This window comes from Erythranthe guttata, chromosome 4 (genome assembly GCF_056151865.1).
Source record: "Erythranthe guttata isolate IM_541 chromosome 4, IM_541, whole genome shotgun sequence".
Lineage (NCBI taxonomy): Eukaryota > Viridiplantae > Streptophyta > Magnoliopsida > Lamiales > Phrymaceae > Erythranthe > Erythranthe guttata.
In genome coordinates this window covers 19,488,897-19,516,701 of record NC_142536.1, presented here as the reverse complement: position 1 = coordinate 19,516,701, position 27,805 = coordinate 19,488,897, and the positions used below count along the sequence as shown (strand labels likewise).

Below are 27,805 nucleotides of genomic sequence, written 5' to 3'. Positions count from 1 at the left end.
AATGCTTGCACCTCTGTTTTTGTGGCCTAATTTTGACCAGACTTCAGTCCCATATTACCACCCCGCCACCACCATCAAACTGTACTATGTAAGAAACCTAAGTCATACATACACACACATATATGTATCTATATATATACATATATAAATATGTATATATACACGTTCACAATATTATTCTCTCAAGAAAATATCTGAATTTCTCAGTTTTTTTCAAACAGAGAAACTGCATGCATCCATAAATATATTCTCTCACTCTTGTCAAATCGTTTCTCACTCTAGAAAATCAATCGGAAATGGCGGCGGGGCTGGTGGCCGGCGGCGACGAGCTGTCGCGGACGGCGAGCAGCAAGCGGAGCTGGCGGTCGCAGAGCATAAGGGAGGTGTGGCAGGGGCAGCCGGACGTTTTCATGAGGAGCAGCACGCGGCGGCAGCAGGAGGACGACGAGGAGGAGCTCCGGTGGGCCGCCATCGAGCGGCTGCCGACGTACGACAGGATGAGAAAAGGCGTGCTCCAGCAGGTCATGAGCAACGGCAGGATGGTCCACGCCGAAGTCGACGTGGCGAACCTCGGCGTGCAGGACAAGAAACTGCTGATGGAGAGCATCCTTAAAGTCGTCGAAGACGACAACGACAAGTTCTTACACAGACTCAGAAACCGAACCGACAGGTACTGTATACAGTAAAATCTCGATAAATTAATAACCTCACTTAAATAAAAAAAAATACCGTCCCGACTCGGTAAAAACGTACTAAATTAATATTTCGCTGAATTAATAGAATTTCGTATGTCCTGACTGTAATAATTTATAGAAGTTTAACTACTGTATATAAAAAATAATCTAATTAATGTGGATTTTTTTAAATATTTAATTTTTTTAATAGGGTTGGAATTGAGATTCCAAAGATTGAAGTGAGATTCCAGAATGTATCTATAGAAGGAGATGCTTATGTTGGAACAAGAGCACTTCCTACACTCATCAATTCAACCCTCAATACATTAGAGGTATATATTTTATTTTATTATATTTCGAATTTGTTATTTTTCGAGTAGTATACAATATTTGGTTCATCGAACAAAAAAATATAGTTCATATTTTTCGATTTTGTCGACTTGTTTGTCTAATTCTAACATGAGTAATACATAAGTATAACTGATTTTTAGACAGGATTATATTACTACTATTTGTGTATGATATGTAATTAATTTTGTTGTAGTAATTAATTTAAAATCATTAATTAATTAGCTAATTAACCTGGATTTGTGATAATCATAGGCTGCTCTAGGCATGATTGGGCTCTCTCCATCAAAGAAAAGAGTGGTTAAGATACTTCAAGATATTAGTGGAATTGTTAGACCATCAAGGTAATTAATTAATCACCTTTGTAAATTTTCAGACAAGTTTCTTTTTTTTTTTTTGGCTTTTGCTAATTGATTTTCAATTTTCGAAAAAAAATAAAAAAATCGACGATTTAAAAATTTTCAGGATGACGCTGCTTCTCGGGCCACCGGGTTCGGGAAAAACGACTCTGTTGAAAGCACTCGCAGGAAAACCAGATGATGATATGAGGGTAATTTAAAATATAATTAGTGTGCAAAACTTTTTCGAATATATCGATCAATTCGGTTATTTATTTCAATATTTTCTCGATATATAACTAATCTTGATTTTTTTATTTTTTTGGAATAAAAGGTGAGTGGCAAAATCACTTACTGCGGGCATGAATTCCACGAATTCGTTCCTCAAAGAACGTGCGCTTACATCAGTCAACACGATCTTCACTACGGTGAAATGACAGTTCGAGAGACGTTAGATTTCTCCGGTAGATGCTTGGGAGTTGGAACGAGGTATGAAATGCTCGTGGAATTATCGAGGAGAGAGAAAGAAGCCGGTATTAAACCCGATCCCGAAATTGATGCATTCATGAAAGCCACCGCCTTGATTGGCCAAGAAACGAGCTTGATCACCGACTATGTCCTCAAGGTTCGTTTTTTTTTTCCTTACATTTTCGTTTTTTTTTTTTGTGTGACAAAAAACCGATATTTTGATATGACCTTGAACAGATACTAGGTTTGGACATTTGTGCCGATATTATGGTCGGAGACGACATGCGGAGGGGTATTTCCGGTGGACAGAAAAAGCGTGTCACCACCGGTACGTTAATATATATTCTAGAGAAATGTTAATTATCTATGTTCAATAAATATATATTAATAAATATATATTACTCCCTCTGTTATTTCAAAATAACTGTCACTTTAGAATTTCAAAGTATAACAATTTTCTTTTGTCCAACTTTACCCTAAACTGATAAATAGAAAATAAAAAACCATAAAGGGGTAAATTTGTCAAATCAGACTTTTTTTGCTATTTAATAACTTTCTTAATCAGTGTGCATCAATCTTAAACGACACTTATTTTGAAAAAAATGCAGGAGAAATGCTAGTGGGGCCGGCAAAGGCATTCTTCATGGACGAGATATCGACGGGGCTCGACAGCTCCACCACTTTCCAAATCGTCAAATTCATGAGACAAATGGTTCACATAATGGACATAACAATGGTGATCTCGTTACTACAACCCGCACCGGAGACGTTCGATCTCTTCGATGATGTCATCCTTCTATCCGACGGTGAGATCGTCTATCAGGGCCCACGCGAGAACGTTCTAGAATTCTTCGAGTACATGGGGTTCAAATGCCCCGAAAGAAAAGGAGTGGCCGATTTTCTCCAAGAAGTCACCTCAAAGAGGGACCAAGAGCAATATTGGTGCAAGACGAATCAAAATTACCGTTATATCCCCGTCTCTCAATTCGCGCAGGCGTTCAATTCTTTCCACATCGGTCAAAATTTCGTGGACGAGCTTAGAGTACCGTACGATAAATCGAGAGCTCACCCCGCGGCTCTAGTGAAGGAGAAATACGGGATTTCGAATTGGGAGCTTTTTCGAGCTTGCTTTGATAGGGAATGGCTATTGATGAAACGGAGCTCGTTTATTTATATTTTCAAGACCACGCAAATTACGATAATGGCCACTATCGCTCTAACGGTTTTTCTTAGGACGGAGATGAAATCGGGTCAAATAGTTGATGCTTCGAAGTTTTGGGGAGCTCTGTTCTTTAGTCTTATCAATGTTATGTTTAACGGCATGCAAGAATTGGCGATGACGGTTTTTCGGTTGCCCGTTTTCTTCAAACAGAGGGATAGTTTGTTTTATCCCGCTTGGGCTTTTGCTCTTCCGATTTGGGTTCTTCGTATTCCGATTTCGGTACTGGAATCGGGATTGTGGATTGTGCTTACTTATTACACCATTGGCTTTGCACCTTCTCCTGTTAGGTAAGATTTTTCAAATGAAATATTTGATGATTTTTTTTTAGTTTATTGCATATAGTACCCCTATGTCATAAATATTAGCAAAAACTCCCTTATAATGCTTTTTTTAGCATACAACCCCCTAAATAATGAGTTTTTAGGGGGCAGTTTGCAAAAAAAAGAACCATATGGGTGTTTTTGCTATTAGAGAAAATACAGGGGTGTCGAATGCGATAAAACCTTTATTTTATTTTTTTGGATGATTTCTTGATTTTGGTATTAATACAACATTTTATAGGTTCTTCAAGCAATTCTTGGCATTTATCGGGGTGCATCAAATGGCTTTGTCTTTGTTCCGTTTTATCGCAGCAGCTGGAAGAACTCAAGTTGTTGCTAATACGCTCGGATCTTTCGCTCTGTTGCTTGTTTTCGTTTTGGGAGGCTTTGTTGTTGCAAAAGGTAATTAACAAAATTCACTTTTGTAATAATTCAATTTCTATTACTATTAGAATACTCGATGGAAAAATCGATCGTTAGTAAGAAATTCGAATTCCCGTTTCTTTTGGCAGATGATATTCAAGATTGGATGATATGGGGGTACTACGTTTCTCCTATGATGTACGGACAAAATGCTATCGCCATCAACGAGTTTCTCGATGATAGATGGAGTGCAGTAAGTTTATTTATATATCCTTAAAATTTTCGAAAGTATATTTACGCATTTTATGACAACTAAATGTTGGTTTATTTATTTGTTTTGAAATTCAGCCTACAAATGGATCAGAGCCAACAGTTGGAAAAACACTACTTAAGGACAGAGGTTTATTCACTACAGAATCTTGGTACTGGATTTGCATTATGGCTCTTTTCGGATTCTCTCTTCTTTTCAACGTCCTCTTTATCGGAGCATTGACATACTTAAACCGTAAGTATATATTTAAACTACTCGATTTTTCGTATTTCGTATTTCTTATTTTGTCTTTTTTTTAATCATTATTTGGACTTAATTTTAACTGTTTTGTGTACTCAAAATTCAGCTCTTGGTGATAATAAAGCTATCATAAGTGATGAAAGTGATGACAGCAAGAAAAAGAGACAGATTACATCAAATGCTCAAGGTGTGTGAGATATATATATATATATATATATATATATATATATTGGGTAAATTATGGCCACTCCCTAAGGTAAGGAACAATTACGAAAAAGACCCTCATGTTTGGATAATTACACAACCACCCCCTCAACTATGAATCTTTTTACACGTCCACTCATGCGATGTCAAATTTAGTGGAATCTTTTAGATTATGTGGAATATTCTCGAGTTTGTACTCGTTTTACCTCATTCGAACTCCACATTTTGAAATAAAATGTTCGGTGATGCATGATAAACTGCATTTTTGCACAAAACAAGTACAAACTAAAAAACATTCCACGGTATCCATAAGATTATGTTGAATTTGACACCGTAAAGGTGGACGACTGGACGTATAAAAAAATTCATAGCCGATGATGACGGTGGTTTGTAATTACACAAACATAAGGGGTGTTTTCGTAATTTGACATTACCTCAAGAGTTGATCGTAATTTACCCAATATTTAAAGACAACCTTCTTTTATGTCCAAAAAATAAAAAACTTAGTAATTTGTAATTGATGAATAACAGGTGTTCAAATGTCTGAGATGAATGCAACTGCAACTGCAAGTGAGCCCAAAAGAGGGATGGTTTTGCCCTTTCAACCCCTCTCTCTAGCCTTCAACCATGTCAATTACTACGTCGATATGCCAGCTGTCAGTCCCTCTCTCTCTCTCTCTCACACAGATACACACACTAACATGTGAAAAAAAAAACTGATTTTTTTTTTTTAAATTCAGGAAATGAAGACGCAAGGGGTGAACGACGAGAGGCTCCAGCTTCTCCGGGACGCCAGCGGAGCATTCCGGCCAGGTGTTCTAACAGCGTTGGTCGGCGTGAGTGGCGCCGGAAAGACAACCTTAATGGACGTTCTCGCCGGTCGGAAAACCGGCGGCTACACAGAAGGAACAATCACCGTTTCGGGATATCCCAAAAACCAAACGACCTTCGCACGTGTCAGCGGATACTGCGAACAGAACGATATCCATTCGCCTTACGTCACTATCTACGAATCTCTCCTCTACTCTGCTTGGCTCCGTCTCGCCGCTGACGTCAATACTGAAACCAGAAAGGCAAGTTTGTTACACTTACCTCCCCTGTAGTTAGTAACAATTACAAATATACACCTCAAGTTTGAGAAATTATATATACCCCCCTTGAAGTTTCGTTTTATTACAAATCAACTCAAATGCAGCAATTGACAATTTTATCCTCACCAGAATATTTTTTTTTTATTAAAAGTCAATTTTATTCGTTGACATCGTCATTTTTCTGTTAGTCAACGCCCAACGGTCAAATGGGGTAAAGTGACTGAAACCAAACCTGAGGGTGTCTGGGTGTAATATGAACTAACCTCGGGGATGGGAGGTGTAATTTTTTTCAAAAGAAATATTTATTAATTTATTTTTTATGATTTTTTTTCAGATGTTTGTTGAGGAGGTGATGGAGTTGGTGGAGCTTAACCCGATAAGGAACGCGCTCGTAGGGCTTCCGGGTGTCGACGGGCTTTCGACGGAGCAGAGGAAACGGCTCACGATAGCGGTTGAGTTAGTTTCGAACCCTTCGATAATATTTATGGACGAGCCCACTTCGGGCCTCGATGCAAGAGCCGCTGCTATCGTTATGAGAACCGTTAGAAACACGGTCGACACCGGTCGTACGGTCGTGTGTACCATTCATCAACCTAGTATCGATATTTTCGAAGCTTTCGATGAGGTAATAATAATAATAATAATAATAATAACATAGATGGCGAAATACCATTTTTGCCCCCCCTAACTTATATGTCAATTTGCACATTGCCACCTTATCAATTCTGTTTTTGCACAAATTTTCCTGAACTCAATTATTTGTTGTATCATGCCCCTGTTTCCGTTCGAAATTTGGACGGAACCCTAATTGAAAGGGGTAAAATTGTCCCTGAACACTTTTTTACGCAATCTTGCCCCTATATCCGTTCAAAATTTGGACGGAACCAGATTGTAAGGGGTAAAATTGTCATTTGACATGTCTACTTACAATAATCAAATAATAACTGCATTTTGTTTTAACATATGCTAATTTACTCCCTCTGCAGCTGCTGTTGATGAAGAGAGGAGGACAAGTGATCTACGCTGGACCACTCGGTCGGCAATCGCACAAACTTGTCGAATATTTTGAGGTGATTTTTTTTTTTTGTTATTCGACGAAAATTTGATGTAAGAATCCGAAATATTGAATTTAAATAATGTTTTATACACAGGCTGTTCCAGGGGTAGCCAAGATTAAAGAAGGATATAATCCAGCTACTTGGATGTTGGATGTCACCTCCTCCGCTGCTGAAGGTCAACTCGATGTTGACTTTGCCGAAGTTTATGCCAATTCTGCCCTTTATCGGTAAGCGAAAAAAACCGGAGACAAAATGCATGCCTCAATAATTTCGATACTATTTCTTGATTTTATATTTTTCTTCTTCTTCTTTTAGGAGGAATCAAGAACTGATAAAAGAACTGAGCAATCCGCCACCTGGATCATCGGATTTATATTTTCCGACACAATATTCGCAATCTTTTTTAACTCAGTGCAAAGCTTGCTTTTGGAAGCAGCATTGGTCATACTGGAGAAACTCGCAGTACAATGCTATTCGTTTCTTCACGACGGTCGTTATTGGCGTTATGTTTGGCGTTATCTTTTGGCAAAAGGGAGATCAAATGTAAGCTAAAAAAAATCCCCTTTTTTTTCAATCATATTTAATTTAGAAAAACAACGAAAAAATCACACCTTTTTTTATCTTTCAAATAATCAGACACAGGCAACAAGACTTGCTTAATCTATTGGGAGCAACGTATTCTGCTGTTCTTTTCTTGGGAGCATCAAATGCTTCGGCAGTTCAATCAGTTGTCGCAGTCGAAAGAACCGTTTTTTACCGTGAAAGGGCCGCTGGAATGTACTCGGAGTTGCCTTACGCATTTGCACAGGTAAATTTTTTTTACCCATTTTCTTGATACATGGTGTCCTAAAATATTTAGTGGGGTGTAATTTTTTTTATTTTTTATTATTACAGGTGGCGATCGAGACAATCTATGTCGCGATTCAGACATTAGTGTACTCGTTACTTCTCTACTCGATGATTGGATATCAGTGGACTGGAGAAAAATTCTTCTATTTCTACTACTTTATATTTATGTGCTTCACTTATTTCTCGATGTACGGTATGATGGTCGTTGCTTTAACTCCCGGATATCAAATTGCCGCCATTGTTATGTCCTTTTTTCTCAGCTTCTGGAACTTGTTCTCCGGTTTTCTCATCCCACGTCCCGTAAGTATTTATCTATATCTATATCTATATATATGTAAAAAAATCAAGACATGAACAAATATGTTTATATATTTTTTTATGAATAATTGCAGCTAATACCGATATGGTGGAGATGGTACTACTGGGCTTCGCCGGTTGCATGGACAATATACGGGATTTTCACGTCGCAAATAGGAGACCAAACAGGAGATCTTGAGCTAACGGGAAATATCGCAACGATGAAAGTGAATCAGTTTCTTAAAGAGGAATTAGGGTACGATCATGATTTTCTTATCCCGGTGGTGTTTGCGCATGTCGGATGGGTGTTGCTCTTCTTCCTCGTTTTCGCGTACGGGATTAAGTTCCTCAACTTTCAAAGAAGATGATTGTGAGAAATTAATTTTGAGGTTTTCGTTTGGGAAATGTTGTTCCATAATATTTTTTTACATATTTTTTAATTTGGTTTTGATCTTGTTTTGAAGTTTATTGGGATACATTTGTCTGTTTATGGAGAGTAACTACTTTCCTTGTATTTTTTTTAATAATTATGTATATTTAGGGTTGGAAATCGAAACGGAATCTTCGAATTCCACCGATTCTGATCAATGTATTTCATTCCGATTTCTCCAATTTTTCGTGAACAAAAAGAAATTACAAAATTCCAGTCTTCAAAATCCAAAACACCAAGACTATGATTATATCAAGAAAAACAATTGACTGGACAAAGTACGAGGTAAAAATAGTTCCATTTGTTTGGTTGGAAATAAAATGCTACTAATGTAAAGTAATTTGGTATTTCAACCTAGCATTTTACATCCAACCAAACAAATTATATTTCACCTAGCATTAACAATTCTCCACAATGGTGAGAATCTCGTTTTTGCTCTTCAAAAGACACCGTTTCTTGGTGTCGGAGTCGAGTTTATCGAGATCCTCCGCAATTCCCAGATGAGCGTACAAAAGATCTTCCTTTTCTCTCTCCGACGATTGAACATAGTTTCTGTGCAATCTCTCTGCTTCTTGTAATCCAGAAAGTGTAGCGTTGAATTTCACCACCATCGTACTTTGATTTGCAGGTTCTCCATTGCTTACTTTAAGAATGCTTTGGAATCCCATTTCTATACGAAAATATAAACAATTTAGAAAATAACCGAAACAACGTAAAAAAATTGAAAAAAAAAGAATCGGAGAAAAAATATGACCTGTGAGTTTCATATGCAGGTTTTCGGTCGATAGAACAACCCCTTCATCGGTAGTGTTATGAACAATCACGACTGGGGGCCAAATAATGATGTCTTGTTTCAAAGCGGAACTCTCGGCACTGGAAATGGGCTCACAGTGCCACTCACTGCTCGAATCTTCTGGAAACTTCCAGTCCATCAGCACACAGAGTGCTTTATGCAACCCTAAATGCTGAGATCTAAGGCCAGCCTTTTTCGACGTAAACGCATGCATTGCCAAGCTTTCTGTCTCTACAAACTCGTCCGAGTCGCTGAAACAACACTTGGCCAACAAAGATAAATATTACTACTTTTGAGTTACGAAGGAATATATCAGAAAAAACATACGAGAACATTTCATATCAGAAAGAACACAAAATATCCAACATAAAGTATCTTAGTGAGAAAATATCAAACAAGACGCAATTTTGTGCTTTGTTTCTTTTCCCCCTACTTCTGCATGCTTCAACCAACGCCAACTATGCCAGCCATACACTAATCCCAAATTCCATACTAAACATTCTTTCGGAAAACGTTATAAAGACTGATGCTGTCTTTGCTATTTCCGAACTCTATGCACATGGACATTGAATTCCATTTTTACCCCTAATGCTACATACTTAATCTATCCTCCTGTGGGACCCACATAGTAATAAACTAAAATATATTATTACTAACGATAATAGAAAAACACACACACGCACGATGACCAGCCAGCAGTGAAAATTCTCAACAACACTGTTGGAAAGAGAGTCTCTACTCGGAGGAAATCGGGAGCTCAAATAATAATTTTGTACTTTCCATCACAGAATGACACTAGAATTTGAAGTTGACTTCTCGTGATCTTCCCATGGGATTGCATTTGCATGACGACAAAGATTCCTCGAAGTTAGGTGAATGATGAATGATCTCATGTGAAATAATGACATGAGATCAGTAAAAAATGCTTACTCGAACGCTCTAAAAATAATTAAGCACAATGAAAAAAACGGGAAGATGTTTAGCAGTTTATCTCCACTAGGTAAACAATTCACAGACCTGCCGCATACAATGCACTTTAAACTACCAGCTTCTCCTCGCTCCGTGTACATCTTTCTTCTCGTCTGCGTCTCATTCATCTGTTTCAGAAACTTGAAAAACGCGCTTTTCATCATCTGCTTGAAGTCCCGAGACTTCTCCGAAGGCTCAGGCTTCGCACGAGGAAGATCATCTTCCAAGTGGGCCCCACCAAGCTCGTGAGGAATTACATCCGAATCATCTTGGATTGTCGTAATTCTGTCACTAGTCCGATTTTTCACCCATGGAAGAGAACGTTTATTTGTTGGGGCAGGTGCCAAACGCTTCTTTATGGAAGGCTTATTTTTTCTCACCAAACGCTGGAAAACGTGCAGCTTTTGAGGAAGTGGTCCCAATCGATCCTTCACGTCTCTAGAATCAGATAAACGGGTTTTGACCGAACGCCGTTTTGAAGAGGCTGGCCGGTCATTTTCCTCGTAGATAGATTCGCTATATTTGGGCTTCTTCTTCGACAAATTTAAAAGATCAATTTCATCTCCTGCATTTACTTGGTGGTTGTAAATCTTCCTAGCACCATTCCTGTCAGTGGATATTCTGATCCCGGCATCGTGCTCGGACAACAGTTCATCCCTCACATGTTTGTGTCTCAACCTCTTCTCAGAGGGTTCATCGAAGCTCTCATAAAGTCTGCCAAACGAGGGGTCGTATGCTTTCGGTTGTAAGATATCCGATCTTTCAAAACGATCCGCCTCAGTTCTATCAATTCCATATCCAGAATATTCTTCAGTTCCATAATTGAGGAGAGAGCTCTCATTACCCAACATATCTAGATCTTGCCTTTTAACACGCACAGATCCACTAGCATCAAATTTATCAGATGTCGACTGCAAGTACTCGGTAGGAGAGAAGCTATAAGGTGAAGGATAAACAAACTCGTCTTTGTATTCGTTTTCAACATCATTGATCCTTGTACTCATACCCCTTATTTTGCTTCGACCAAATCCTGCATACAGCTCGTCTCTTTGCTTCTCCTCGGGCAACCCAATACTTAATCTTGAGTTACTCCTTGAGAACATGTTTTGCTTCTCTTCACTGTATCTATCGAAGCCAATAGGCTGAGAAGCCAATCCACTCCCTCCTCGAATCACATCAGACGGCGTATTAAGTTCTCTACTACCGGAGTAACTTTTAAACCCCTCCCTCAAAATCCGTGATGAATACGGAACATAATCCTTAGGCTGAGATGACGATGATGCCATATAGTCGGAATCTCCCTTCAAATAGCCTCGTGAAGAAAGAAGGTCGTCTTCTTTCTTGAATTTGTATATTTCTCTTCCTTCTGTTTTGGTATCGTTTTTCTTTTCAAAAGGGTGAGATTCTCGATCGGGCAAGCCACCGTATTTTTTCTCCGTAGCAAGTTCGTCCCGGAAATGAACGTATCTCGATTTATCAGTATCGGTATTGTTCAAATACCGTGATGCCACAGATGGCATCTGGCTGCTGCTACCATTGCCACCACCGAAATTACTTGCGGGTATACGTTCAACACCACCATCACCCAATCTGTAAGAACGAGGGTGCGTCATTCTCCCCCTCTCGTATTCTAGGGGGACGGGCTTGACCCTATCCAGATACTGCGATTCCGACGGTAATCCGGGTCGACCCGATTCCGAGTAATGATTACCCGGATAATAATCCCTCTCTCCACCACTAGTGACTTTAGTATCACCAACACCATTGTAGTGACGAGCTTGGCTATAATCCTTCAAGCTGGGATGATCCGATTTTCTTGGCCCATCTATAAGGCGATCCACTTGAAACTTCATTAAACTCGAATCACCACCAATATAAGAACCCTGGTAATCAATACTCGGACGCCCAACAAAACCCTTATCCTTAAATCTACCTTTACTTGCATCTTCATAATCCCTACCGAAACTACCCCGTTTCTCGATTATCGATGGGCTCCGGCTCCTATATTGCCTACCACCAACCACATATCTATCCTTATCCCTGCTATCGTACTCTGTAAACCTCGGAGCGGAATCCCTTTCGAAATGGTCACTTCTGTTGATTCTTCGTGATTTATCGGCCTCACGAGAATATTCCTCTCTCCCACGACGAGTATCGGGGGAATATTCTCCACGCTTTGAAGGAATATAATCACGAGACCCGGGCGAGTGTCGCCGAGGTGACCGGGACCCACCCCTGCTACTCACCCTATACCTCCTATCCGCCATCGTCGTCAATAAATTGACAACAAAAAAATTTGCAGAAACTACGTTGTTCAGCTAACACCCGATTCGATTACGAAGTTAAAGGCATAGAAAACAAACCCTAGAAACTTAAAACCTAAAGAAAGAAGAAAAAAAAACGAACTGCGTTGTCAAATCCCGATCTCTAAAACTCCATAACCCCAAAATATTCAACAAAAATTCATTCAAAAGTTTTGATTTTTTTTTTTTTTTTTTACTAACAAGTCATTGCAATCGGATATAGCGGGAAAATCGAACCTTTAGGAAAGAGGGCACCATTTCTACAGCGTGATTGGAACTTCGATTCAGACTGTGATTGGGGAGTTGTATGGTTGTAGAGGTGAGGGAACTGCAATCGTCTGATTTAGGGCAAAGTCCGACCAACCAAATAAAATTAAATTAGTTAGTAATTTTTTTAAGGGTAAATTACAAATACCCCCTGAGGTATGGTTAAATTACAAAAAAACCCCTCTTATTTGGATAATTACATCTACCCCCCTCAACTATGATTTTTTCTTACCTTTATGGTGCCAAATTCAACATAGTCATCTAGATTCCGTGAAATGTGCTCTAGTTTGTACTCTTTGTGTAAAAAATACAGTTTTCGATGCACCACAAACTGATATATACAACCTAAAAATCACATATTATGGTCATCTTGCTTCATAATGTAGAGTTTGAATGGGATAAAACGGGTACAAAAGTGATAATATTCCATATAATCTCGAAGATTCCACTAAATTTGATGAGTTGAGGGGGGTGGTTGTAATTATCCAAACAAGAGGGGTGTTTTTGTAATTTGGTCATACCTCAGGGGGGTGTTTGTAATTTACCCTTTTTTTAATTTAATGTTTTCATGATAGTAATGTTTATATTTTACAAAAATTACATTATTGTTTTTCATTCTACGTGGCACGGACAAGGAAACACTGAGACGGGGTAAACAGGGAAACCGACACAGGAAACGACACATACTAAAAATGGGGATACGACAATTTGGCGGAAATGTGTAAATATTGAAAATATGTGGGTATATTTATAAACAGGCCCGGTTCTGAGGGAAGACGAGAAAGGCGGTCGCCTCGGGCCCCCGATTTTTTATGAATTTTAGGGGCCCCCAATTGATAATATATATATATATATATATATATATTAAAAAAGAGAAATAAAAGAAGAACTATAATGAAGGTTCGTCAAGTCTTTGTCTTCGATTATGCGTTATCTCGTTCTAAGATTGCGTCCAGATTTTCGTAATTGAGGTTATCTTATATAGGTGTAATTAAGACTTGGTTATATAGGAGCTTCCTTGTGCAATTAAAATTCATTTAATGCGCAGTCGAAGAACTTTGGACGGTCGTCCGAAATTTAGTTCATTTTCTCAGACTACCGTCTCAACCTTCTATTAGATTTTTTTCCTTTCGGGACAGCCGTTGGAGAATCAGCCGAAATCTCCAGACAGCCGTCTCAGTTCTATTTTGGTCTGTGGTTGATTGTCTTCCCTTCTTGCCTGTTCTCTACCGTTCCATCCTCTAGACTCCCAATTCTTCAATTTGTACCTAAAATACAATAACCAAGTCATTAAGCATCATTCAATCAATAAAATTCCATAAAAATCCTCATAAGAAAATATAAATTTAGTGTAAAACTTACATTCAACACCTCTAAAAAAAATCGGGGGCGATGCCCCCGTACCCTCAAGATTTTTAACCTACTATGTTATATTACTTCGAACAAAAAAAAAGACAATGTTGCCCTTGCTAGGGGGCCCCCATTTCCAAGATCTACATAGCTCGCCTTGGGCCCCCGAATTCTTAGGAACGGGCCTGTTTATAAATATACTATTCAAGTTAATATGAATTTTTTGATATATTTCATTATTTTGATACAAATATGTTAAAATAAATATTAGGGTAAATTACAGTCACCTCTAAGTTATGGTCAAATTATGAAAACTCCCTCTTGTTTAGGTAATTACAGTCACTTCCTCAATTATGTATAATCTTACGAAAAAACTCCTACAGAGGTAAATTTAGGGATGTTATATCGAAAAAATCGAACCGAAATTTCGGTACACCAACAATTCATACCGTTTACCGAACTGAATATACGATTTGCTTTGGTTAATCGAGTTACATAAATTTTAGGGTAAATTATAACCAACCCCCTGAGGTATGGTTAAATTACGAAAAAAACCCTTTTGTTTGGATAATTACATCTACCCCTACCATTATGGTGTCAAATTCAACATAATCATCTAGATTTAGTGGAATGTGCTCTAGTTTGTGCTCGTTTTGTGTAAAAATACAGTTTCTGATGCACCACAATCTATACAAGCAAAAAAACACAGATTATGATCATCTTGCTTCAAAATGTGGAGTTCGAATGAGATAGAATGGGTACAAAAGTGGTAGTATTCCATACAATCTCAAAGATTCCATTAAATTTGAAACTGCAAGGGTGGACGTGTAAGAAGATTTATAGTTGTGGGGTGGTTGTAATTATCCAAACAAGAGGGGGGTTTTTGTAATTTACCCTAAATTTGATGTAAAAATATCTAAAAGGAGGGGATTGTCTGTAATTACCCAAACAAGAGGTTTTTTTTTCGTAATTTGGCCATACCTCAGGGGATGACCGTAATTTGCCCTAAATATATTATTACTCAAAATTATGCGAAATTGAAAATCAATAATTGAAAATGTATAACTGTAAACTGCTAAAAGTTTGCAAAAAGGAAGCTATACATAACATTTAATATTACCTAGAAATCATTTCACACACAAACAAACATACTAATCATCAAACAAATCAAAAGTACTAAAGTTCCCTTGTGTGTTGGCAGCAGGCTGTAAAAACATGCCAGCAAATTTCTGCTCCTTATCAAAAGTTACACACACACACACATGTGTGTGTGTGTGTGTATCTAACTAACTATATAATATAAAAACCCACAAAAGTAAAATATATAGGAGACAAAGCAACAACATTGGAGGCAGTTTAAACATACAAAAGCTGCATATACAAATGAAGAACAATAGTAGTAATTACGTCGAGAGCCCTTTGCTCGTAAACGAAGAACGAGACGAGGAAATGACGAAATCGGCCCTGGCTACGTTCCGCGCCAAGGAAGAAGAAATCGAGAGGAGGAAGAGTGAGGTCAGGGAGAAAGTCCAGGCTCAGTTAAGCCGAGCCGAGGAAGAAACGAAAAGACTCGTCGGAATTCGAGGGGTAAGTTTGGAAATATTAAAAGTGTATGTTTTTAATTTGATTTTTGTTTAATGAATTGTATTTATAGGAGGTTGAAGCATTGACTGATCCAATGAGGAAAGAGGCTGCAATTGTCTGTAAGAGGATTGATTTGATTACTAGAGATTTGAAGCAGTTTGGAGTTAACTGCCACAAGAAGGTAATTAATTAATTAATTAATTGTATAATTACCACATTAACCTTTTTTTTTACCACATTAACCTTGATTTATCTACACACACTACACCAATAGCATAATATTTTTATAATATTTGACAGGAAAAAGAATACAAAGAAGCTGTTGAGGCTTTTAATGAGAAGAACAAGGAAAAGGGTCAGCTAATTGGCAAATTAGTGGAGGTAAAAATAATTAGAATTATGCTTTAGTTTAACCAATTATGATTTATTTTATTTTATTATTAACATTAATATTAATAATTACTACATATGTTTGATTTGTTGTTGGCAGTTGGTAACTGAAAGTGAGAATTTGAGGTTCAAGAAACTGGAGGAGCTTTGCAAGAACATTTAGAATGCCTTCACCAACATTTGTTTTTTTTTTTTTTTTTTTTTTTTTTTTTTTAAATTAACAATTTATTGATTTTCTGGTTTGTTATTATTTTGTTGTTTCTATTTTGTATTTACCGGCTTGTTATTATTTTCGGTATTATTATTTTTTTATTTTTTTGATGATTAAGATTGACAAACTTTAAAGTGATGTGTATTGTTGTACTAATGTGTTTGTTCATGTAATTGAGGTCACAATTATTTCTTTTGATTATATAATGACTTATATTTTGTTTCCATAAAGCAAAGTTGCATAAGATAAAGTATCTCACTTTTCTATATCCAATAATTAATAATAGAAAAACCGGTTAATTACGGCCACCACTTGAAGTGAGGTTAAATTACGAAAAAATCTCTCTTGTTTGCGTAATTGCAACCAGTCCTAACTATGAATTTTCTTAAACGTCCACCCCAACACAATCTTTTAGATTCCGTGGAATTTTTTCGATTTGTACTTGTTTTGTGTAAAAAGTCAGTTTCAGATGCACAACAATCAGATATTTACAAGCCAAGAAACATATTTTATGATCATTTTATTTCAAAATATAGAGCTGAAATGGGGGTATAACGGGTACAAACTGAACAATATTCCACATAATCTAGAAAAATCCATTAAATTTGACACCGCAAGGATGACCTTGTAAGAAAATTCATAGTTGAGGGGTGGTTGTAATTACTCAAACATAAAGGGGTTTTTCGTAATTTGAGACTATCTCAGGGGCTGATCGTAATTTACCCTAAAAAAATTTAAAAATTAACGAGTTCGTAATTGGGCCAGATAAGCCGTTGGCACAATTGTAAGCCCAAAAATATTTGCGCGGCCCATTCTCTCTCACTCCACCCTGATTCTCGCCGGCGCTTTTAGAGCAGCAGCGGCGGAGGGACACCAGTGGAACCCACAACAATGGAAGCCGAAACCACACCTCAAGAGCAATTATCGGGCATTTTCCCGAATCCGGATCCGGGTTCAACCCATGACCCGAACGCAAAGCCGAAGATTGTGGTGATAATGGGTTCCACCGGAGCAGGCAAATCCAAATTAGCCATAGACCTCGCTTCCCACTTTCCGATTGAAATTATCAACGCCGATTCCATGCAGGTACCACCCCATGTATTTATCCGTGTATAATTTTGCTGCAAAGTGTTTGTAGTTGTTGATGAATTCGATTTTGTCTTAGGTTTATCAAGGGTTGGATGTTCTTACCAACAAAGTCCCTGTTCTTGAGCGTAAAGGTTTTCAATGATTATTTAGGGCAAAATTGAATTGTAGGTTTATTGTAATTATTGATAAAATTTGCTAATTTTGACAGGAGTGCCTCATCATTTGCTGGGCACAATTAGCCCTAATGTTGAATTCACTGCTAAAGAGTTTCGTGATTCGGCTATTCAAGTATGTATGTACTTACATTTTGATGTATGTATGTACTTACATTTCTTCTCCAGATTTATTTTCTGATATCTTGGCATCTGTTTTTTTCTGTTTTTTTTTTTTTTTTTTTTTTGTTTTTTCCAGCTAATTGATGAGATATCATCTCGTAATTGCTTGCCCGTTATAGTAGGTGGAACAAATTACTATATCCAGGTTAGCTGCTGTATTATATTCGTCTTGTTATATTAAACTGTTTTTTCATATCTTTGTTCTCCGATTTATCGATCGCTGGAAGACCCCAGAAACTCGTATTTTCTTGAACCTTTTGTAAATCACATCCACTTTTAGCTTTCTTGTGCTTTTTCGTTTTATCCTTGTTATGAATATTCTTGATCGTTGCACTTTGTTGTCTTGCCGTTTATTTCTAAGCTGATAAATATATTTTTTTATTCAGGCTCTTGTTAGTCAGTTCCTATTGGATGACCATGCAGACGATCTCGAAACAAATTGCTTATTCGATCTTCCAGGTAAAAAAAAAATGAAACATTGAAAACATGAAAGCTTACTTCACTGTTCTGTTTTTTCGTATTTACATAGGGAATCAGCTGCAAGAATAACATGTTTCTGCTCTTTTTACAGAAAATAACGAAGAACTGGATTCTGAATTTGGATTGCGGACCGAAAGTTGTGATGATTATACTTATAGTCGTCTTAAAGACATTGATCCAGTTGCAGCAAACAGAATTCATCCAAACGACCAAAGGAAGGTGAGGAAATAACTCGATTGAGATTTTTAATTACATTTTTTTTATTGATATAGTCTTCAGTCCCATGATATATATTTCACAACGGTTGCAGATCAAGCAATATCTAAATTTATATTCGCGTTTCGGTGTACTGCCAAGCAAACTTTTCCAAGGCAATACTATGCAGGTTTGTTCTACTACTAGGTTTTCTTTAGGCCTCGTTTGGGAATAACAATAGCGATATGGTAGTTGATTATGTTCCGATTTTTTGTGATTTAAGTTTTAAGCCCGTGATTATAACCGGGCCCTGAATTTAATCAACCATATGAATGATACCGAAACACAAGATAAATCACTCATTGATTATCCTGGACAATTTAATCTTATCCAATTCAAGCAATCCCATCAATATTCCCAAACGAGGCATTTTATTTAAAAATAGCATTGAGTAAATATCGTACCATTTTCATGTAATTTTTCTTACATGGAAAATGGCAGGGCAGAAATGGGGTCGAGCGGATAATTTAAGATACGATTGTTGCTTTATATGTGTGGATGCATCTCTTTCGGCATTGGATCGATATGTGGATCAAAGGGTGGATCTAATGGTTTGTGGCGGTTTACTTGAAGAAGTTCGTGATATTTACAATATGAATGCCGATTATACACGAGGATTGAGACAAGCAATTGGTGTAAGAGAATTTGAGGATTTTTTAAAATGTCAGAACTCTGAATTTCAAGAAAGTAGTACAAGTCAAATCATGGATTGTGTTGGTGAGGAAAGAACAAAACTCGTGTTGGAAGAAGCTATTGAGAAAATGAAATTAAATACGAGAAGACTTGTTCGTCGCCAAGTAAGAAAAATATTTTATTTTATTTATTTGCTCAAATTTATGACATTTTAATTTTTTTATTCATTATTTGCTAATTTATTTAATTAATACTCAACAGAAAAGAAGACTCGGTCGACTTCAAATGCTTTTCGGATGGAGCATCCATTTCGTCGATGTGACAAATTGCTTGCAAAGTACGCCTTCAATCTACTATTTCTGCACTAAAAATAATCCTAATAAATACCGAGTAATATTATTTCATTGCATTAGTTTAAAATCGAGAATTCACCCCTCTCTATAGGCGCTTCAGAAACTTCGTGGGGTGTAAACGTGGTGGAACCATCCGTGAATATAATCAGAATTTTCCTAGATAAAGCTTCAAATTCCGAAACGAGTAAAAATGGTTACGAAGAAATAAAAGTGGCTCAGAAGGACCTGTGGACCCTACATGTTTGTGAGGTTACTATACATATATATAGTGAACTCGTTTTCGTAATCTCTCGAAACTAAAAAAAATAAAACATAATTTGATGAAATATTTGTCTTTTTTTTTTTTTTTTTTTTTTTGTTAGGCATGTGACAACAAAGAGCTTAGAGGTGCACATGAATGGGAACAGCATAAACAGGGCCGAACCCATCGTAAACGAGCATCACGTCTTAATAAAAAAAAATCGGGCATTCATTCCCGATTTGACGAAGAACAGTAATTTTTATTAGGTTTTTTTTTTTTTTATTTTTCGGCTGTAACTTCTGTTCTTTATATGTATTGAAGCAGTAAAATTGGACCGACTGTATTTTCGTATATTAATTATTCTTTGCATGAAGAAACTTTCTATACCAACGTATATAAAGTGCAATTTCTTATTAGTCAACCCACAAAGTCAACCCCATGGCATCGTTGTCGTCGTCTTCGTCGTGATTATAATATTGGGTCCAATTGAAGCCTTTCTTCATAGCTAATGGAGTGAGAAGCATCCCTTCCGCCATGCTATCCAACAAAACCGGCATGTTAAAAATCTCCTCCTCGTCTGCAAATTCGACGACTCGGCCCGAGTTACTACCCAACTCGGAAACCCTAATTTCTTGCTCTTGATCGAATACGAACTTCACACTATTATTACAGGCTTCAGAAACCACTTGGTCAATATCAAGAACTTGCTTTTCTTCCAAAACCCTCACTGAATTAAGACAACCACAGGTACATGATTGGAAACCGGCCCGGTGGGATAATGATGACGTGGCATGGGGGAGACACGTGTGCACGGCTGGTGAGTTGAGTTGCGCGTTTTGATGACCATGCGATGGTGGGGCCAAAGCTGATGTGCGTGCGTGTTTTGATCCGCTGTTCTTCCGCCGGACTCCTCTTTGACTCGGGTGGCACGTCTTCTTCAATGAATTCCGGCGGCCAATGGGGGCGGCGGCCCTTTTCTTGATCTTGGATGGAGTGAGCATTGGCTTTCTACAAAAATGAGGTTGAAGATTGGCTTTTTACATATGTGTGCATATGTAATGTAGTTTTATATATATATATATATAGTACGTTTGGTTGAAGTGAAAAGAATCTTGAATTTGTTGCAATAAATCACGTGTTTTGAAGTCAAAATTATTTGATTAGTGAAAATATGGCGAAAATTAAAAATCTGTATGTAAAGGGAGTGAAGAAGACGGAAACACGTGGTGTTGGCTTGTTAGGATTGGACGACAGGGGATTTTAAAGCACGTGGGGGAACAACCGAACAAAAATTGATGTAATAAAGCACGTGAAAATAATGCGGGGTTCAGATTGTGACTTTGTTTCAAGAAAACTGAAAACACGAAAAAGAGTTTTGACTTTCGTGGGGCATCTCTTGTTCTTTGATTTTTTAAGTAGCCGCTTTCTTAATGTAGCCATGAAAACTGGAATGAGATTTTCGAATTCTCCTAATTTTGATTTGAAAATATTCGAATTTGGAATCGTATTAATTTTATTTTATTTTTGAAGTTCCATTTTTTCGATGTTTCTGAATTTATCTGGAATGGAATCGACATTGTATATAAAATTATTGGATATTCCGATTTTAGTTTCGAATATTTCGATTGTTTTTCGAAATGTATAATCTAATTTTATGATATATTTTGTAATTCGGTAATATAACTTTATGTTATGTTTTATATGAAAAATATTGATATCTAATAGTCAAGTAAATTAAAACCTTAGAAAAAATATTAATTTCTATCAGAAACTCTCTCTTGCATCAGAAACTTTATGTTTCAATTTGTTGTTCGTACATGTGGTTTTATTTATTGTATTTTATGGAATTCTCTTTTGAATTTTCTTACCTTTTCGTGTACATTTTTTTTAAAATATAGAAAAATATTGTGTAGCCCGATAGAAAGATTTGGGCTAATAAACTCATTTTAGAGAAAGTATACAAATAAACAAACCAAAGAGAAACGGGTCGGGTAATAGTTTCCGAATTAGCCCAAATACCAAATTGGCAGATTGCAAGTGAAATGGGTCATGGGCTACTAGAACATCACCGGCCCATATCAAACACGGAATAAAATAATTCCAAAATCGAGATACTCAAATCGGATTCTATTCCATTTTCTATTTATTTCCAATATTTCTTTTTTACTTTTAATTTCACATTCAGAAAGGGGGAGATAATTTTCGATTATTTCGAATTTTTGGCAAAATTAAATCTGAACGAAAATTCCAAATTTAAACATATATTTTCAGTTCCAATTCAAAAAAAAAAAATTGAAAAAAAAAATTTGAAAAAGAAAATAGTATTTTGAAATTGCAACCAATTGACAAATGATAAATATGTGGTCCTTTAAATATAGGTAAGGAAATAAATCAAAAATAAATATGGATTTAAGGGGGAGTAGATAGGATGGCACACACCTAGTGATGTGTCCAAATACGACCTATCTCACACGTTCAAAGTCAAATGAAATATTTTACCCCAAATTACTTGCACTAAATTATTGCAACTATTTGTTTCAAATATAAAATAAAAATTATTGCAACTATTTATGTCGTGTTTGTGACAATGGATCGAAAAATTGGAATCTAAATAGGCATATTTTGATTTCGATAGAAAAATATTCACGAAATAATGTATATCTGAATTTTAAAATATCAAAACACACCTACGAAAATATAAAAATAAATTTGTAGTTATTTATTGCTCCATTTGTTTCTTTTTATGTGTCGTTTAAGTTTCGTAAAATTGAAGAACAAAATTTGTCCTACATTTAATTCTATAAAAAGTGACATTTAATACATGAAAAATAAAATTGGCTAAATAGATACTTAAAAAGGAAATCGAGGAAGTACCGTTTACCACCACAACTACGATACATTATAACGAAAACCGCGAATTATTGATTTTTTGAATATTCTTTTTTTAATAAATCCTACTTGCCAAAAAGGCTCCAACACAAACATTAATGTTAGTGAGTTCAATTAGCATTAATTAATTTGTGTTCATAAAGCGTCTTTAATTCTTGCCCATAAAGTAACACTTTTATAACATTAAAAAAAAATTATTGTAATTTAATTTGTAACATGGGAAGAAGAAGAAGAAGAAGACCCTGCTATATAAATTGGCACAAGATCCTATTTTTATTCAGTTATGACAAATTGCAGCAAATGGAATTTTTTCCATGTTCAACATCGGCTTTTGAGATCCTACACCGGGTGAAATACACCGGGTAGATCTTTACCATTCATATACACACAAACACACACACACCCACATTGGTATGTGTAGATCAACGGTAAAAAATCACCCGGTGTAACCTTCACCGGGTGTAGGATAGATAAAACCTTCAACATCACTTAGAATAATTCATTTATCACCCACAGACACAAAATTCAAGAACGTACAGATCCAATTAATAAAGAAGCAATTTGAAAAATAAATTTATTTTGTCAAATTATACCCTAATATTAATCAAATTGAAATTAAATATTAAAAATATTTTTTTTAAAAGCACTGAAAATTAAACCACCAGTTACTTTGCAATATAGCCCCCACAAAAGCTCTTTATTCAGTTAAAAAACAAAAGAAAATATTTAAGGGCCCCATGAAAAAAGTGGTCCAAAGATAATGCAGATAGGAATATTAACACTGATAAGATGATATTCTTGTTTTCAAACATATATATTATGTGACTCACCTCTTCCTTGTGATCAATTTACTTTTCATTATTTATGTGACATTTATTAAGTTAAATAAAGTTTTGGACATGTACATTTTAGTGCGTGTCATGTAATATTTGTAAGAATAATTTAAAGTGTAAATTACAGCCACCTCCCTAAGGTAATGTCAAATTACAAAAAAACCCTCGTGTTTGGGTAATTACAATCAACCTCTCAATGATGAATCTTCTTATGCTTGCACCCTTGCAATGTCAAATTTAGTGGAATTCTTCTAGATTATATGGAATATTCACTTCTTTTACCCCCATTGCTTTATTACCCCATTCAGGTTCAACATTTCGAAACAAGATGATCATAAGATGTGTCTCTTGGCTTGTAAATATCAAATTGTGGTGCATCAGAAACTGCATTTTAGCACAAAACGATTGCAAACTAAAGAACATTCTATAAAATCTAGAAGATTCTATTGAATTTGACGTCATAAGGGTGAATGTGTAAGAAAACCCATAGTTGATGGGTGGTGGTTGTAATTACCCAAACAAAAAGGATTATTTTTGTAATTTAACCTAACCTAAGGGGCAACCAATAATTTACCCTAATTTAAAAACAAAAAATACTGTTTAGAGATTATATTCTCTTGCATAGATTGACCTTTTCCAGGTTTTACATCAAAACTTTTCTTGAAATATGTGAACAAAAGAATCATCATCAAAAAAGCACAAAACTGCAATTCGAATCTTCACTTGCAATTCTTTCAACATTCCAAATGATTATATTTCATTAAATTAATTAAATTTAAACATTTAAATTATTAAAAAAAAAAAAACAAATAAAGATCAAATTCACTGTTTTTTTTTTCTTTTTCCCATATAATTTCAACCTTTAATCACAATTTCACAAATTACAACTTCAAAAAAAAAAAAAAAGTTTACACTTCTTCAAATAATCCATTATTAATTCCAATATGAATTTTAAATTTTAAAACCCTCCTAATTAATTAAATAATTAATTAATCCAACCCTTTTTTTTCTTCACGAGTAATGAAAAAAAAAAAAAAAAAAACACAAATGAAGATGAAAATCACTGGGTTTTTTTTTTTTTCCATATAATTTCAAACCTTCAAACACAATTTCACAAATTACAACTTCAAAAAAAAAAAAAAAAAAAAAAAAAAAAAATCAGTTTACAATTCTTCAAATCATCCATTATTAATTCCAATATGAATTCTAAAACCCTCCTAATTAAATAATTAATGAACCCTTTTTTTTTCACGAGTAATGAAACATTAACAAAAAAAAAAAAAAAAAAAAAAAAAAAAGACAATTAAAAAGATCATAAATTCTTACAAGCGTAGACGATGAAAGAGAAATCAACTTTATCAAGATCCTTCTGCACCATCTTCTCCTCCAGCCACAACCTGCTATCCAATCCGCTCCTTGTCCTGAACATAAACACCGCATTTCCCGGCGCACCGCCGGGATTATAAAACCAGTCAAACACATCCCACATTAAATCCACAAGCAACCCATCCAAGAATATCGTCTGATTCCCTCTGAAATTCCATTGCAGCCTCTTCACACGTATCACCGTCTTCTTGTCGATACTCACCGACAGGATCGGGTACTTCAGCCCTTCGTTCTCCCCGCTGCAGTGGATCACGATGTCGTGGGCCGACCCGTTTTCGCAGAACCGGGTCCGGGTCGAGTACAGCGTGTTCCCGGAGAAGTGCTCCTGTCTGGAGATGAGGGATGATTTCGCGGTTCGGGTCGGGTTGGGTCTGAGCTTCTTCGGGTGGGCTTCGTGGGCCGTGTCGCCGAGTGAGAACACGAGATCCGAATCGAAGGTGATGAGGATGTAGTATCCTTCGACGGGCTCGGGCCCTGATTCGTAGCGGGCCGCGTACAGATCCCAGAAGATTTCGATGTTTGTGTTGTGGAACTCGATTGATTTGCTGCCCTTTAATTTTCGGAAGAGTCTGGAGTTCGTGTTGAGCTTGAATGTGGCGGCGGCGGCGGTGGTGGTGGCGGTGGGGTCGTCGCCGGAGAAGGTGATGTTGAGGCCCTGGGAGAGGGAGTTCTTACACCATGTGAGCGTGATGAGCACGTGCCTCTTGGAGGAGAGGGCGGCTCTGTAGAGACACGTGACGGAATTTTGAACGGATGGGATCGAATTCGGTGAAATGCAGGAGTTGCTCGAGTAGCTCGAACATGACGTGTCGGATACCTGCACTGCGTATTCACTGAAACACGACGCAAAGTCTCTCATTTGTCTCTCTCTCTCTCTCTCTGTGTTTTTGTGTGTGTGTGTGTTTGTGTGTGTGAGAGAGAGAGAAGAGAGAGAGAGAGAGAGAGATTAGTAGTTGCAGAGAAGAAATGGGAGAAAGTGAATTTGAAACGAAGGAATTAAGAGAGAATAGCTAAAATCTAGAGAGAGAAAGAAACTGAGAGAGAGAGGGGGAGATGGGAGAGGAAATGTAATGGAAATCCAGTTTTATTTATTATTAATATTTTTTATTTATTTAAATATTAATTTCCTGACAGGCCCATGTATGTAATAAATATGATTCCTCCGTGTCTCTTTCTCTCTCTTCCTTAAAATTTTGCATCTCTAGAGAGAGAGAGAGAGAGAGAGAGAGGGGGGAAATAACAGAAAGTTTCAAAGGTTTATTTCTTTATTTTCTGGACAGATCATCTGATACTGAGATATTGTAATATTTAAAATTGGAAATATCATTAATAATTAATAATTAATTAATAATAGTGGTTTTAAGTGTCTAAATAAATTAATTAATGGTTTGACGCTACATTATGCGGACCATGAAGTTTTATTCTCTTACTAATTTAACCCTATTTAGTTAAGTAATTTTAATCATCAAACATGGTAAGAACTAAGAATTAAGAAGTATCTCGAATCTATTATAGTCAACTCAATGAATTTCATGCGTTCGATTCACTTGCAAGATATACCGATTAAATCAGCGATCAACTCATCTATCAATAATTAAGTTAATAGGTCATTCGACTAGTTTAATATGGTGCTTGTATATATGTATATACATTTTGCAGAAAATTGATCAGTAGAATAACATATTAAACAAAAAAAAAAAAAAAATACTTACTATGTAAATAGTATATATTGAAATTAAAAAGAAAAGCTCAAAAAATGAATTAATTATTTTATGATGGTTAGTGTTTAATTTGGCCCCCACAAATTAAAACCAAACTGATGACCCACCAACTTCTGCCCCCCACACACACTTATGATTGAAAGCAGAGGAATAATGTGAAACAAATAACTCCCTCCTTTTTTCTCTTTAAGATAGATTAATTAATTTTCTTACATGCCCCTCTCTTTATTTTCTTTATTAAGAAAAGCCATTAAAATTCCACATTAAGAGTAACAAATCCCAAACTTTTATTATTTGTTTTATTACAAGATTATTGATTTAATGGGGTAAGATTAAGATGTACTGTAATAAAATTGTGGTATGGTTGCAGTTGGGAAGAAAAAGAGCATTAAATTATAATTGACTAATGAAACTTATATTTAATTTTGGCCTTTCACGTCACAAAAATGATTTGACCTATCCTCCAATAGAGTAAAAAAATAAAAGACATATATACTTATGGAAAAATTACCATGAGGAGGCCATGATTATCATACAATAGTCTAATATATACTAATTGTACCTATATTGAATATGTTGTTTCTTTACTAATAATACTCTATTTGCCACAAATTATTGCATTATAGACAATGATTTCTTGATTATCATATTTAATTGATTTATTGAGATAAAGATAGTTGGTCCATAAATAGACAATGATTTTGTTGATTTATTAAATCAATGTTGTCCTACATTTGCCGATGTGCACGACGTTACAATCGACATTCTGATCAAAGTACCATCAAGATCGTCGTTAGCTGATATATTCAACTAATGGAAACTAGACGATCATCGGAATTCTGGTAAATTTTGCATGCATGCATTCAAGTGCTGAAAGTCCCCGACGCTACACGCCTCATCCGAAAAGATGTGACTATAATTTGGTTGACAACCTCAAGTTGGTCGTCTATCAGCACCTTCAGTTTGAAGGGCTGTTAGTGTAATTAGGATTATTATGATGGAGTTGTTTTTAAATTAGGAGGATGTATGTATGTAGGGATGGAGGAATTGAATCTTATAACACAAAAAATTCTTTATATATGTAAAAGAATTATTGCTTTTGTTTTGGTTGCAATATTATGTAATTTATTTAGGGTGTGGAGCAATGGACCGCAGGTGGGCAGCGGCCCCCCAACCCATGTTCCCCATTTAATGTCCAACAAGTAGATTGTAATTCATTTAACCATAAATGTGTGTGTGTGTGGTTTTTTGTTTGGATGCTTTGATTGTTCATATATTGTTGTTCATCACTGTTTTATTCAATCTTTGGCTAGTTTTGCATGTCATTTCTTTAATTTTTGGCCTAATTATACAACTTGGAACAAGATTCAATGAATGTATATATTTGTGTCTTTCAAAAGCATATTTTGAACTTGAAAAAAGTGCTTTATACGAGCTTGTCACACATAGCCTAGTGTGATTTACGTCTTTCGTATGATTTGCAAGCTATTACACGAATATGTAGGTTTACCTAGTGCATGTATATTGTTATCTGCAGATTCATTCATTAT

At 36.1% G+C, this 27,805-nt stretch overlaps 6 protein-coding genes across 9 annotated transcripts; 3 read left to right on the top strand and 3 right to left on the bottom strand.

The window, feature by feature from the left end:
* Positions 1 to 86: 86 nt before the first annotated feature.
* LOC105954313 (pleiotropic drug resistance protein 2) lies at positions 87 to 8,355 on the top strand. Its single transcript, XM_088817269.1, has 20 exons — positions 87 to 670; positions 886 to 1,006; positions 1,278 to 1,366; positions 1,488 to 1,572; positions 1,695 to 1,985; positions 2,066 to 2,156; positions 2,437 to 3,337; positions 3,612 to 3,772; positions 3,883 to 3,986; positions 4,082 to 4,238; positions 4,351 to 4,431; positions 4,980 to 5,104; positions 5,189 to 5,521; positions 5,874 to 6,164; positions 6,526 to 6,609; positions 6,691 to 6,824; positions 6,913 to 7,140; positions 7,234 to 7,405; positions 7,492 to 7,746; positions 7,839 to 8,355. The coding sequence occupies exons 1-20, from the start codon at positions 297 to 299 to the stop codon at positions 8,109 to 8,111; spliced, it is 4,350 nt and encodes a 1,449-aa protein (XP_088673395.1). The 5' UTR covers positions 87 to 296; the 3' UTR covers positions 8,112 to 8,355.
* LOC105972461 (uncharacterized) lies at positions 8,322 to 12,622 on the bottom strand. The gene is made up of 4 exons (XM_012997422.2): positions 12,476 to 12,622; positions 9,984 to 12,314; positions 8,928 to 9,217; positions 8,322 to 8,843 (listed from the first exon to the last, which is right to left on the bottom strand). The coding sequence occupies exons 2-4, from the start codon at positions 12,200 to 12,202 to the stop codon at positions 8,572 to 8,574; spliced, it is 2,781 nt and encodes a 926-aa protein (XP_012852876.2). The 5' UTR covers positions 12,203 to 12,314; positions 12,476 to 12,622; the 3' UTR covers positions 8,322 to 8,571.
* A 2,535-nt stretch (positions 12,623 to 15,157) lies between these two features.
* On the top strand, positions 15,158 to 16,174 carry LOC148771355 (RAB6-interacting golgin (DUF662)). The gene is made up of 4 exons (XM_088817273.1): positions 15,158 to 15,442; positions 15,510 to 15,620; positions 15,740 to 15,820; positions 15,930 to 16,174. The coding sequence occupies exons 1-4, from the start codon at positions 15,239 to 15,241 to the stop codon at positions 15,990 to 15,992; spliced, it is 459 nt and encodes a 152-aa protein (XP_088673399.1). The 5' UTR covers positions 15,158 to 15,238; the 3' UTR covers positions 15,993 to 16,174.
* A 622-nt stretch (positions 16,175 to 16,796) lies between these two features.
* Positions 16,797 to 19,842, top strand: IPT2 (tRNAisopentenyltransferase 2). Of its 4 annotated transcripts, XM_088817270.1 has the most exons (12): positions 16,817 to 17,126; positions 17,206 to 17,260; positions 17,338 to 17,417; positions 17,541 to 17,609; positions 17,851 to 17,923; positions 18,036 to 18,163; positions 18,255 to 18,329; positions 18,646 to 18,906; positions 18,940 to 18,996; positions 19,094 to 19,169; positions 19,277 to 19,434; positions 19,548 to 19,842. In XM_088817270.1, exons 1-12 carry the CDS (start codon positions 16,932 to 16,934, stop codon positions 19,680 to 19,682), a joined length of 1,362 nt encoding a protein of 453 aa, XP_088673396.1. In that variant the 5' UTR covers positions 16,817 to 16,931; the 3' UTR covers positions 19,683 to 19,842. The 4 variants fall into 4 exon arrangements, with proteins under 4 accessions (XP_012852879.2, XP_088673397.1, XP_012852881.2 ...); XM_012997425.2 differs by having other exon boundaries at positions 16,797 to 17,126; positions 18,646 to 18,996; XM_088817271.1 differs by having other exon boundaries at positions 16,813 to 17,126; positions 17,338 to 17,421; positions 18,646 to 18,996.
* Positions 19,840 to 20,427, bottom strand: LOC105972455 (dehydration-responsive element-binding protein 1B). Its single transcript, XM_012997417.2, has one exon. The coding sequence runs from the start codon at positions 20,425 to 20,427 to the stop codon at positions 19,840 to 19,842; it is 588 nt and encodes a 195-aa protein (XP_012852871.2).
* Positions 20,428 to 24,196: 3,769 nt separating this feature from the next.
* LOC105972457 (DUF868 family protein (DUF868)) lies at positions 24,197 to 25,811 on the bottom strand. Its single transcript, XM_012997419.2, has one exon. The coding sequence runs from the start codon at positions 25,391 to 25,393 to the stop codon at positions 24,461 to 24,463; it is 933 nt and encodes a 310-aa protein (XP_012852873.2). The 5' UTR covers positions 25,394 to 25,811; the 3' UTR covers positions 24,197 to 24,460.
* Positions 25,812 to 27,805: the final 1,994 nt, after the last annotated feature.

Excerpts from the sequence above, each read along its gene's own strand:
- LOC105954313 (XM_088817269.1), top strand. The coding sequence starts at position 297 with ATGGCGGCGGGGCTGGTGGCCGGCGGCGACGAGCTGTCGCGGACGGCG. Across the intron at positions 3,773-3,882 it reads AGGCTTTGTTGTTGCAAAAG|ATGATATTCAAGATTGGATG; the intron begins GTAATTAACAAA and ends TTCTTTTGGCAG. Across the intron at positions 6,165-6,525 it reads TTTTCGAAGCTTTCGATGAG|CTGCTGTTGATGAAGAGAGG; the intron begins GTAATAATAATA and ends CTCCCTCTGCAG.
- LOC105972461 (XM_012997422.2), bottom strand. The coding sequence starts at position 12,202 with ATGGCGGATAGGAGGTATAGGGTGAGTAGCAGGGGTGGGTCCCGGTCA. Across the intron at positions 9,218-9,983 it reads AAGTGCATTGTATGCGGCAG|CGACTCGGACGAGTTTGTAG; the intron begins GTCTGTGAATTG and ends GTGTTGTTTCAG. Across the intron at positions 8,844-8,927 it reads CCTGCATATGAAACTCACAG|AAATGGGATTCCAAAGCATT; the intron begins GTCATATTTTTT and ends ATTTTCGTATAG.
- LOC148771355 (XM_088817273.1), top strand. The coding sequence starts at position 15,239 with ATGAAGAACAATAGTAGTAATTACGTCGAGAGCCCTTTGCTCGTAAAC. Across the intron at positions 15,443-15,509 it reads GACTCGTCGGAATTCGAGGG|GAGGTTGAAGCATTGACTGA; the intron begins GTAAGTTTGGAA and ends TTGTATTTATAG. Across the intron at positions 15,821-15,929 it reads TAATTGGCAAATTAGTGGAG|TTGGTAACTGAAAGTGAGAA; the intron begins GTAAAAATAATT and ends TGTTGTTGGCAG.
- IPT2 (XM_012997425.2), top strand. The coding sequence starts at position 16,932 with ATGGAAGCCGAAACCACACCTCAAGAGCAATTATCGGGCATTTTCCCG. Across the intron at positions 17,610-17,850 it reads GAACAAATTACTATATCCAG|GCTCTTGTTAGTCAGTTCCT; the intron begins GTTAGCTGCTGT and ends TTTTTTATTCAG. Across the intron at positions 19,435-19,547 it reads GGACCCTACATGTTTGTGAG|GCATGTGACAACAAAGAGCT; the intron begins GTTACTATACAT and ends TTTTTTTGTTAG.
- LOC105972455 (XM_012997417.2), bottom strand. The coding sequence starts at position 20,427 with ATGCTCACTCCATCCAAGATCAAGAAAAGGGCCGCCGCCCCCATTGGC.
- LOC105972457 (XM_012997419.2), bottom strand. The coding sequence starts at position 25,393 with ATGAGAGACTTTGCGTCGTGTTTCAGTGAATACGCAGTGCAGGTATCC.